The sequence below is a fragment of the Carcharodon carcharias genome, chromosome 15, assembly GCF_017639515.1.
Source record: "Carcharodon carcharias isolate sCarCar2 chromosome 15, sCarCar2.pri, whole genome shotgun sequence".
Taxonomy (NCBI): domain Eukaryota; kingdom Metazoa; phylum Chordata; class Chondrichthyes; order Lamniformes; family Lamnidae; genus Carcharodon; species Carcharodon carcharias.
In genome coordinates this window covers 123,142,565-123,154,689 of record NC_054481.1, presented here as the reverse complement: position 1 = coordinate 123,154,689, position 12,125 = coordinate 123,142,565, and the positions used below count along the sequence as shown (strand labels likewise).

The window sequence follows — 12,125 nt, the reverse complement described above, 5'->3', positions numbered from 1 at the left end:
ACATGCTGAGTCTGTGAAATGTGACAAGTAAACGCAAATAGTTTTTCTTCTTCAGTGAAAATCAAGGCAATTCTTTGCAGATCCCCCTGAAGTGTATCCTCCTACAGGCACTAACTGTATGAGTTGACATGCCCTACATCTCAAGTGCTTCATTATTGTGATGTGAAGTGGAAACTTTGTTTTCAATCTCTACATTAAACTGATCGTAATTCTGACTTGAATGTCTCCCCGGTGCCTCAACAGATTAAAAAAAAAGTCTGTTTTTTTAAAAACTCACTTATCTGTCGCTTTTTAACGATTCATCTTCCTCAAAGACCCCAAGTCAGTAGAAATTGGATTAATGTTACAGTCAGGCTTTGCAGAAATGCTTTCCTTTGAGTGCTCGTGCTAATTATGAACTGGAAGAGGTCAAATGTCCATTTACTTTTTGAAAGCTGAATTTTCTTCAGATTTTCACCACACTGCTCCCAAAGACACTGTCTGGCCTTGCATCAAGAGTATGGTTCTGAGCACTGGCAGTCATCAGCTATCTGCCCCAAGTGTCCATTGGAGTCAGGCAACAAGTACTTACAGTTTAAGGTTCCGACACAAGTCAGCTCGATAAGTGGCATTCTGAAAGGTGGGGATGACCACAGGATTGGACATCTTGGCTGCTGCTATTTTCTCCTCTTTTACCTCCTCCCTTCCAACCCCAAAAGTGCTGCCACCAATTTTAATGCCCATGTTGACACCACAACTGAGATCAACAAGGGAATCAAACCTGGGGATCTTCCTGTGTGACTCGGCTGCATACTGAGCCACATGAGGGGCTAACCAAAACAAAAGTGGTGACCACAGACTTTAAGATCTTTAAGGGCCAAAGAGTGAATGAAAGGAAGAGTCGGTGGCGCTGTTTGTGAACACATCATGCATGTGGGACAGTTGTGGTCCTGGTTTCATTTACAATCCACCTTTCCTTCAGATTTCAACCAAGGTTTTTCATCAGTCTTTACAACATTTAATTTATCACCCTACCCTCCCCTTCCTCCTCCCACCGAACCACCACCACCACAACCCCAATGATGGCATCCACAGTCAAATGTCCTATCAACACCTATAATCTAGGTTTGTGTGTGAAGAGCCTCGTTAAGGTAATGTTAGTAGTTCTGGAGTTGTCGTCCGGAATGGCTCTATGCATTGAAGCGCTTTTTGTGACCACTGGATGCCTCTAAGAGTTTAACAAGCCAAGTACTTTTTGAAATGTAGTCACTGTTGTACAGCAGGAAATGCAGTAGCTAATTTGCAATCAGCGAACTCCCACAAACAGCAACATGGTGATGGTCAGATAATCTTGTTTTTTGTGATGTTGATTGAGGGATAAATATTGACATCAGGCTCTTTGAAATAGTGTTATGGGATCTTTCACATCCACCTGAGAAGGCAGATGGGGACTCAGTTTAGTGTTTCAAGTCCAAGACAGCACCTTTGACAGTGGATTACATCCTCAATTTTTCAAGAGCTCTTAACCGTATTGTATAATGTAAAGTATTTTTTGGGGTAGGGAGAGAAGGAATCCCTTAGATTTCCATTGCCAGTATATTAAATCCATCTCTTCTGAGTAAAGACAGGGTGAAGAGTTGGATTTGACTTGCTTAATTCTGCACAGGAATGTTGGATGGGGCTTGTGTTAACAAGTTCACTGGTACACCTGTAATTTAATTGCAAGAATGTTACCTGCACTGAATTGCAGTTTAAATGCCAGATTGAATATTCACAGCTCTGAGTACCACATGGAAGAATTTGAAATTGAGTAACTGAAACACCTGTCCCAATCATTTCAATTAAACTTGTGCAATGTCCCTTCAGCCTTTTCATAGAGGTTTAGAGATTATTTCTATCAGTCACATATATAATATCAAGTTTTCAACTGTTTTCTCACCTTATCTTGCTTACTTCCGCTGATATCAAGTGCTTCCTGGCACCGCAGCCCTGTCCCAAGAGACTGATACACATCAGTGACCTATAAAGGGGCAAGTCGGCAGGCTGCATGAACCTTTGGGTATTACTGCAAAGCTTGATATTAAATCACCCTTCATCCTCAAGGGCTTTCTTTCCAGCAAGGATCAATCTGGAACCTTCTCAAGTGACCATGAGCAGGAGCGCTCAATAGCAAGTGCTGGCAGGCTATCCAACTTGAGCTGGATGGGGGCTTCACAGCTAAAGTTCCACTCTGTCCTGGCCAGATGGTGGGTGTGTGTGTGTGTGTGTGTGTGTGTGTGTGTATGCACGTGTACAAACACAGCAGAGGTTACTGGATGGTAATGAGAACGCTGGCTGATGGAATTTGACCAGTTTTCCTCTTCCCTAACCCAGGGACTTTCAGCCCTATTGTAGTGCCTTAGTTCGATTTGGGTTAGCTCAGAAAGGAAGAAGATTGCAGGATTGTAGGGAAATACAGCACAGTCGGGGGGGCAGAGGGTAACTAATTGGACAGTTGGTTCAGAGAGCCGGAACTGACATGACTGGCCGAATTATCCTGTCACAGACTGGGAATCAAGTCTATGTGCCTTTCTCAATTTTAGCTAATCATCTGGTAAACTCTAAGCAACTGGGCTTTATGTGAAGTTAAAAGAATTGGAGAACTTTTATTTCATCCTGGTGTGGCTTAAATCTTGCCAGATTTGATTGAGGGCTGCTTTAAAGTGCCTTGGGCAGCCATACATACACTGCAATTACCCGATCTCTAGCATGTTGCTACAAGTGTACGAGAGGAATAAATTCATAATTAAACCAGAACTCTCCTCTTCATTCACTGCTAGAATCAGAGTCATAGAGCACAGGAGGCAGGTTTACCCTGTCGTGCCCTTGCTGGCTTTTCGAATTAGCTATCCAATTATTCCCACTCCCTCACTCTTTCCCCACAACCCCTATAATCTTCTCCCTTTGCAATATATACCTCATTCCCTTATGAAAGTTACAATTGAACCTGCTTACACCTTCCTTTCAAGCAATGCATTCCAGATCATAACCCGCCGCATAAAAACATTTGCTCTTCATCAGTCCTCTGGTCCTTCTGCCAATTACTGTAAATCTGTCCTCTTTGGTTAATGGCCCCAACTGCTACTGGAAATAATTCTCCGCTTTTGCTTTATCAGAGCCCTCTCCTCAGACACGACATAAGCTTGAAAGCGTAAAACTATACTTTCCGATGAACATGAAGGCGTCATGGAAGTTTTACATACCCACATGACAGGAAGTTTCACATGGAAGTTTTACATACCCACATGACAGGAAGTTTCACATGGAAGTTTCACATGGAAGTTTTACATACCCACATGACAGGAAGTTTCACATGGAAGTTTTCACATGGAAGTTTTACATACCCACATGACAGGAAGTTTCACATGGAAGTTTCACATGGAAGTTTTACATACCCACATGACAGGAAGTTTTCACATGGAAGTTTTACATACCCACATGACAGGAAGTTTCACATGGAAGTTTCACATGGAAGTTTTACATACCCACATGACAGGAAGTTTTCACATGGAAGTTTTACATACCCACATGACAGGAAGTTTCACATGGAAGTTTCACATGGAAGTTTTACATACCCACATGACAGGAAGTTTCACATGGAAGTTTTCACATGGAAGTTTTACATACCCACATGACAGGAAGTTTCACATGGAAGTTTTCACATGAAAGTTTTACATACCCACATGACAGGAAGTTTTCACATGGAAGTTTTACATACCCACATGACAGGAAGTTTTCACATGGAAGTTTCACATGGAAGTTTTACATACCCACATGACAGGAAGTTTCACATGGAAGTTTTCACATGGAAGTTTTACATACCCACATGACAGGAAGTTTCACATGGAAGTTTTCACATGGAAGTTTTACATACCCACATGACAGGAAGTTTCACATGGAAGTTTTACATACCCACATGACAGGAAGTTTCACATGGAAGTTTTCACATGGAAGTTTTACATACCCACATGACAGGAAGTTTCACATGGAAGTTTTACATACCCACATGACAGGAAGTTTCACATGGAAGTTTTACATACCCACATGACAGGAAGTTTCACATGGAAGTTTTACATACCCACATGACAGGAAGTTTCACATGGAAGTTTTACATACCCACATGACAGGAAGTTTCACATGGAAGTTTCACATGGAAGTTTTACATACCCACATGACAGGAAGTTTCACATGGAAGTTTTCACATGGAAGTTTTACATACCCACATGACAGGAAGTTTCACATGGAAGTTTTACATACCCACATGACAGGAAGTTTCACATGGAAGTTTTCACATGGAAGTTTTACATACCCACATGACAGGAAGTTTCACATGGAAGTTTTACATACCCACATGACAGGAAGTTTCACATGGAAGTTTTACATACCCACATGACAGGAAGTTTCACATGGAAGTTTTACATACCCACATGACAGGAAGTTTCACATGGAAGTTTTACATACCCACATGACAGGAAGTTTCACATGGAAGTTTCACATGGAAGTTTTACATACCCACATGACAGGAAGTTTCACATGGAAGTTTTACATACCCACATGACAGGAAGTTTTGCATGGAAGTTTTACATACCCACATGACAGGAAGTTTCACATGGAAGTTTTACATACCCACATGACAGGAAGTTTCACATGGAAGTTTTCACATGGAAGTTTTACATACCCACATGACAGGAAGTTTCACATGGAAGTTTTCACATGGAAGTTTTACATACCCACATGACAGGAAGTTTCACATGGAAGTTTTACATACCCACATGACAGGAAGTTTCACATGGAAGTTTCACATGGAAGTTTTACATACCCACATGACAGGCTTGTCCATTTGAGCCATACAGGCCACAAAAGTCTCAGGCCGTACCCGCGATCTGACCTGTGCTGGGTGCTGGAAGCCAAGATTGACCTTGGCATCTCTGGGAGTGTTAGTGTTTCGAGCCCTGCTTGCTATTCAGCTGTCCCTGGTCAGGTTGCAAGTAGTAGATATTAAACGGGAGCAGGATCGGACTTGGCTGTGAACTTATTCCCCGCATTGCGCCCGCCCCCCGCAAAGCGTCTGCTGAATCTCACTGACCTTGATTACGAATAACCACTTGGATTAGATTCGAGAGCATTACTGATACCTGTGGGACACGATGCAACATGGATTCAGAGAGAGGGGAAAGGATTCACAAAGGGCAAGAAAGAGTGCTTCTGTAACTAGATGAAAATTTCACAAATCTACTATTAAGCTTCATCTTTACTGTAATCCTCAGGGAATGTCAGACTTGGCCTGGACTTTTCCTTTCTCTCTCCTCTTCTACTGCCCCCAATCCCTGTGGCCAGGATTCAACCTGTGGTTAGTTTTAAACATATTCGATCAAATATAGGAAACACACTCAATTTTTCAAAGATCCCCTAAATCCTATTTAGTAGGGCACATTGAGGGGCTTGGGTCAAAATGAATTGCTAATGGACCTGGCAGAAATGCCGTTGGGGTAAAGAAAGCCTTTCCTGTCCTACAGTATCACCCCTTTCTGCTGACCACCTTCCTGCTCACTGCCCTTCCCGCTTCTTGGAAGTGGGATACGGATCTGGTTGACAAATGCTGGGAAGGATAAATGTACAGTACAGTCGCATTCTGAACCTGGAGAGGATTGCTGCCTGTGACTTTAATTGTTTGTGTGATTCTGAATCCTATGCTCCCAGTGGGGAAATGGTGCTTGCCAGGAGCCCGAGATGGATAGGTAGCTGGGATCACCGAATCGCTCCTGTTGTTTGACCTCTGGTATCTAAAAGGGCTTACGCCTTGACCGCACCTTGACCGGCAAACATCTGTGCAGCCTTCGGAGCTCTGAAACCCAGCTGAGGCGGAAATGGGAAAGATTGAAGGAGGGAAGCATTATGTCTGTAACCCTCGCCTTGTCTACAGCCTTACAAGGTGCGTCATTCTTTCTCCGATGACAGACATGTAATTTTTCCCTGGCACTTTTCTAATGCTGCTGCATAACTAGCTACCATGCCAACACCCTTGGGCCATTGTGCATACTAAAAAAGATACAATTAGGTTGTTCCTTTTGGCTTATTCAGACAACGCACCTGAGGTGAATAGCTCTCTTGAGCTCTTGTCTGCTGTGATCTGGTTCATATAAATGGTACTGCAAATTCTAGGCTGATTATTGTTGCCATCGAGAAACAAATATATTAAATATAAAAATGGATATTTCATGCTCATTTTCATTTCTAGTACATAAGTGAACCTTTTCTTCCTTTATGGCATGTGGGCATTTGTTGCCCATTCCTAATTTTGCCCTTGAACTGAGAGTCAACCACATTGCTGCGGGTTTGGAGTCACCTGTAGGCCAGATCAGGTAAGGATGGTAGATTTCCTTCCCTATAGAACATTAGTGAACTAGATGGGTTTTTACAACAATTAGTGACAGTTGTCATTTATGTTCTAGATTAATTAATTTAACTTAAATTCCACCAGCTGCCATGGTGGGGTTTGAATCCATGTCCCCCTGAGCATCAACCTAGACTTCAGGATTATTAGTCCAGTGACATTACCACTACAACATATATTGTGGTCCATAGCACTAATCTTGATTCAGTGAATTAAATGACATGAATGGTCACCAATTCTTGAAATGCGTAGGTGATGCCTTGAAGGTGTCAATTTACATCTGTAGAAATAGCTGTTGAGATGAGGCGTGTGTGTGTCAGGTGAGAAGTTTTACTGTGGCCCTGTCTGCCCTCTCAGGTGGGCATATAAGATCCCTGACATTATTCAAAGGAGAACAGGGGAGTTCTTGCCAATGCGCTGGTCAATATTTATTCCTCAACCATGCCTGCTTTGCCTCACTGCTATTTGTAGGAACTTACTGTGCACAATTTGGCTGCCAGATATTTCTGTATTACAACGTTAACTATGATTCGAAAGCATGCCATTGTTTAGAAAGCGCTTTAAGACATCCTTGGGTTGTGAAAGGCACTAAGTGAGGGGTATCTCCCCAGCCCTGTGTCATCAGTGGGCCAATGGGTTTCCTCCTTCAGGAGTTCTTCCCAGGGGCAGATCATCCCCAGTAGAGAGACTACCCTCCTGGCAGCAGTGGGTGTCTAATCTGCATAATTAAGTACCCATTAGGGTGGTTACCAGGCTCTCCCTGGCAGTGGACATCCTCCCCACCCCCATCCCTGCTGCTGAGGCCTGGGGGCCTGTGAGGCCTCCTGCATTCTTTCCTCCCCCATTCCTCCCCTCACTGGAGTAGCTTTGATCTGGAGACAATAGTTGCTGCCCCTGGCTGTTCTGCAAATGGGTTTCTTCTCCATAAGGAGGGGGTGGGTGGTGGTGGTGGTGGTGGTGATGGGGGGGTGGTTGCTGGAGCCTGGAGGCTGTGGTCACCATTTATTTTATTCATTTGAATAGCTCTTCAGAAGGTGCCTCTCGATGGAGGTGCCCTCATGTTCGCCCCTCCAACAGCAGCAGCTCCCCCCTCCTCTGCTGACAGGGGAGCCATCCCTCCAAGGCTGCAGACTCTCTGATTGGACCTGCAGCCTCAGGGACCCATCCGCTGTCCTTAATTGGATGGTGGCCTCTTAATTGGCTGCCTCTGGGAGGACCTCCCAGGTAGGCACCAAGTATTGACAGATTTCATCCCATAAATACAAGTCTCTTTTGTCAAGTTGCCAGTTCTGTTTAGGTTTATTCCAGGAGGTTTCATCACATGGTCTCCCTCCTTGAACCATCCCCCTCCCACGCTCCCGCCATTGGTTCATCCTCCTGACCCACTCCCTTCCCACGGCCAATTGAAAAGTGACAAGCTCTTCATCAGCCAATCGGATTAACCGTGACTGTCGATCTCACAGGCCTTTTTTCTACCGCTCTTCCGTTCCCCCCCCCACCACCCCCCAATCTCTAATACTTTTTCAACTACTTATTTTTAAAGAAAAAACTTATTTCATTGCCCCTGTTATTTTTCTCCTGAGCTGGTTTGCCACTGTGTCCTGGAGCTTAATCTTTAATCCTTGGATAGTCCAGGACGATATTACAGGATTAACAATCCTAGGTAAGACCTTCTTGAGGCTGTTCTGTTTATCTAGTGTTTGTGCCCCATAGCCTGAAGGAGGTTAATTATTTTTTGGTGCAGATTATCTTTTGAACAGTGCGAGTTTACTGATGGGGCTTTCATCTCAATGTGGGAGTTGCCTGATACCAGTGGCTTAGATTTCCACAATTAGCTTCAAGGTTTTATCTGCTCTGTGTGTTTACTGGTATCTTGGCATCATGGATCTTATCCAAGAAGGAGCAACACTTAACCCAATTAAAAGCAGCATTCCTTAAAGCTGTGTGCATGACATTGAGTGAGATGTATCAATATGAGAAATGCTGACCCGTGACAATGACAGAATTGACCCAAGAGCGATGTGTCTCATATTGAACTCTGCAGTGAGCAGTAAAATGTGTCCTTGGTTACACTTACATTAGCCTGAAGGAGAAACAGTTAGTTTTATTCTATCATTTTAGCTGGGATAGCTCACTATGTACTTGAGGCTGTATCTATAACATTATTTTACTTGCTAACAAACTGGGAATAATACACCATTCTGGCACAACACTGATGCTGTGGAACAAATGTTGGTGCTATGCTAATTTTGTTTTTAAGATATGCAAGTAATTGATGAATGAGTCAAATATTCTCTCGTTTTTTCACCCCGAGCAACTTGGATTTAATAATTCTAGCTCATAATGGAATATTCCTTCCCATTCCTGTCTCAGTGCCTTCCTCTGTTTCTATCTCTGTCCCTCTCCCTCCTTCTGTCTCTGTTCCTCTCTCTGCCCCTCTATATCACTGTCTCTGCCTCCACCCTCTGTCTCTGTCTTTCCCTGTCCCTATGTTCACCTCCCTCCCTCTGCCTGTCCCTGTCCCTATGTTTCTGTCTTGCCCACATTCCTTTCATGTTCACATGTACAATCTCTTTGTTTTCTGTCTCTTTCTCCTGCTCACTCGCATGCTTGCGCACTGCCTTCACCTTGTGTGCTACCATTTTCCAGAATATCGCTTGTTTCAGCCCAAAGCACGTGGATTTGGCCACATAAGAGCAGTGACTGCAATTCCAAGCTCATTCGTGGGGTGCAGAGTGCTTTGGGGGATTCTTGTGGATGTAATGATGCATTATATAATTGGGAATTCTTTCCCTTTCCTCCTCATTTCCAATATGCAAAAGCTTAAGTAAAGGGTGTTTTAAGAGTGAGTCCATGGCCAATGGCTGGGCATCTCTCAATAAGGGTTGTAGTTGATCGAGATGTGCAAGGCTGCCACGTGGAGCAGTCCTCGGATGCTTGATGAACGATCTCTAGATGTAACTACAGTTACATGACAATACCCACTTGACTGCTGATGTTGAGGCTTCTGGTTGGAGACCACCCCTTTCTCAATCTCCACTCTGGCATATTCCTGTAAAGGTTCACAACAAAGAGAAAAGATAATTATCTGTCTGATCATGTCAAATGGAGACACAGTTGGATATAAGAAAGGCATGCTGGCACAGCAAGAACAAGCTTAGCTCGAGTTTAAGCTAGCACCCCCCTGGCCATGTGAGTTCTAGCCTTTTAATGGACCAGTTCTGTCTCAGCTACAGCTGGCTGGAGGCCAGTAGACCACTTCCTAGTGCATCTCTGCTCGCATAGCTTATTGAACTGTAATATGTTTCAAGGCCATGGTCATATTTATTCCTGCTGATTCAAATGTACCTAGTGGACTTCGCACACTAATCTGAAGTAAATGCATCACCAGTCAATGTGTGTGTGTGTGTGTGTGTGTGTGTGTGTGTGTGTTTTTCCCCTTGATTCTCCCTTTCCTGCTGTTAGCACTTGTCAGTGTGGAGCTGTCAGTGACTGTGTTCTACATCCTTGATGTGGTACAGGGGAACTTATTTTTGAAGACGATTCTTCAGAAGTGCATCCATAGACTGAGAAACTGAATCCCCCATTGTTATAGCTTAACCTGTTAACAGCAAACACTTGGGATGATGAGTAATCGAAATTTTGCCTATAATAATTTTGTAGCTTCAAAAGTTTGTTTGGATACCAAATTAGGATAGTGTAACATGATGTATATACCTATCCCATTATTCTAACTGGATTAAATGATTTGGGGGACAGGGGCAGAAACCTCTTGGTAACCTGTCACAGGGAGAGGCCCACGAATAAGTTGGTCAGAAGTGAGCAGAGGCTGATGAAATATCGAGCAGAAAGATAAACAAGTTTTTAATGCAAATGTTCCCAAACATTATGCATAGAAGAATGAACTGATTTACCAAGTGGATTAAATATCTGAGTGTTTTTTTGCCATACAATTGGTAACAAACATTTGGTAACTGGAAAGGAAGCATAAGAAATAGGAACAAGGGTAGACCACATGGCCTGTTGAGCCTGCTCTGCATTCAGTACAATCATGGCTGAGCTTTGATTTCAACTTCATTTCCCAGCCCGCTCCCCATATCCCTTGAATAAAAGCAAAATCCTGCAGATGCTGGAAATCTGAAATAAAAACAGAAAATGCTGGAAAAACTCAGCAAGTCTGGTAGCATCTGTGGAGCGAGAAACAGAATTCTCGAATCCAATATGACTCTACTTTGGAACTCGCATTTCCTACACTGCAACAGTGACTACGCTTCAAAATGCACTTAATTAGATATAAAGCGCTTTGGAACTTACTGAGTACATGAAAGGCACTATATGAATGCAAGATTGTCTTTCTTTTATTATGGGCTGAATGGCCCCTTTCTGCACTGTAACTTCTATGGCACTATTATTAGCTTAAGCCCACCCTTTAATTTCTAAATCATCACAACACTTCCTATGCCGCCAATTTATTCCTGAACAACCAATGATCTTTAAAGTCCTAATGAGCCTTTTGTCTATTTAAATGCTGATTCACTGGGATGGGATACATGCATATAATTATGTATAATCATTTCCTCTTCAAAGGAGGTTGAAGTCTTGATAACCGCCAAATGCAGCAATTCCTGGTACCTTTTGATGCTGAGCTTTTTTTAAAAAAAGATGCATGTCACTTTCCGTTTTAGCAAATCTTGCTTTTAAATCTGGAAAGCATTAATATTAATTTTTGGATATATTTGGAAATGCTTGTTGAACATTTTTTATGCAGAATTTAATTCCCGCTTTTATCTTTATCTTGTATGTATCATTGAAAGGCGAATGATACTTGCAGTAGCTGAAGAAAACATTGGCCACAAAATGCACAATAAGCCTTTGACGGGAGAAGGGGCAATGCATGTTGGTGCTTCCTCACTTCTTTTTATGTTGTCATCCCGTACTGGTGGATATGTCTGAAGCGAATAAAGAATTCTACTTCATTGACTGTGTGGTTCGATCGCTGGCTCCTTTTTCTCCCAGCTGAGTTAAATTGAGTTCTTTGAAATGTTGCGCTGCCTGTGCAGAAAAGACCTGTTGGAAGCCTTCTAGCCTGTCACGCAGGCTTTGTTTCCTTCACTCCCACCCCCACTGCGGTAGGGTTGCATCTTGGCCTGTGAATTCGGGGAAACAAAACCATCAGCCCTTTGGTGGTGTCGGAAGAATAGACGCAGCTGTTTTGCTCGGAATTTCAATGACAATGGGGGACATCTGAAAAGGCCTGCCCCCTTTTCCTGACGCTTTCTCCCGTCCAAGGCATTTGTTCACATTGAACTTGTGGCAAGCAAACACCCCTCCTGCCCAACGCTTGTCACAGGAAGCAGCCGCTTCCAAGCGGTCTACTAATATCAGCTCAGAGCAATGAGCTCAGATGTTCCTGTGACTGTAAACAGTAAACTCGATAGTGTTGGAGCTGAATGATGTCTATCGCTGCAACCTTCCCTTGGCTTGTTCAATTGCATCACTGGGGAGTGCCACGGATAAGCAATTAACACAAACAATTCCCTCTTACAAAGTCCATTTATGTCCCCGTTTATATTCATGCAAACCATGACTGGAGATTTTAGTAAATTACATTTGCTCTTAAGTGGAACTGGTGCATAGATAAGAGGCAAGTATGTGCTTCTGAAGATGGGGAAGAGTGCCTTAGCTGATGGTTCAACTTAATCTCCTGACTGGC

General features: G+C 43.2%; 1 protein-coding gene across 2 annotated transcripts in view; it reads left to right on the top strand.

The window, feature by feature from the left end:
* The window catches only part of agrn (agrin), a 478,028-nt gene that overhangs the window by 105,919 nt on the left and 359,984 nt on the right, over positions 1-12,125 (top strand). Inside the window, exon 1 of one of the 2 annotated variants that reach the window (XM_041206169.1) lies at positions 5,899-5,950. The exons of the other annotated variant lie outside the window; for it this stretch is intronic. Within the exon in view, the coding sequence (XP_041062103.1) occupies positions 5,914-5,950 (37 nt within the window). The 5' untranslated portion in view covers positions 5,899-5,913. Of the gene's footprint in view, positions 1-5,898; positions 5,951-12,125 lie in introns of those variants that run through there. 2 annotated transcript variants of the gene reach the window in all.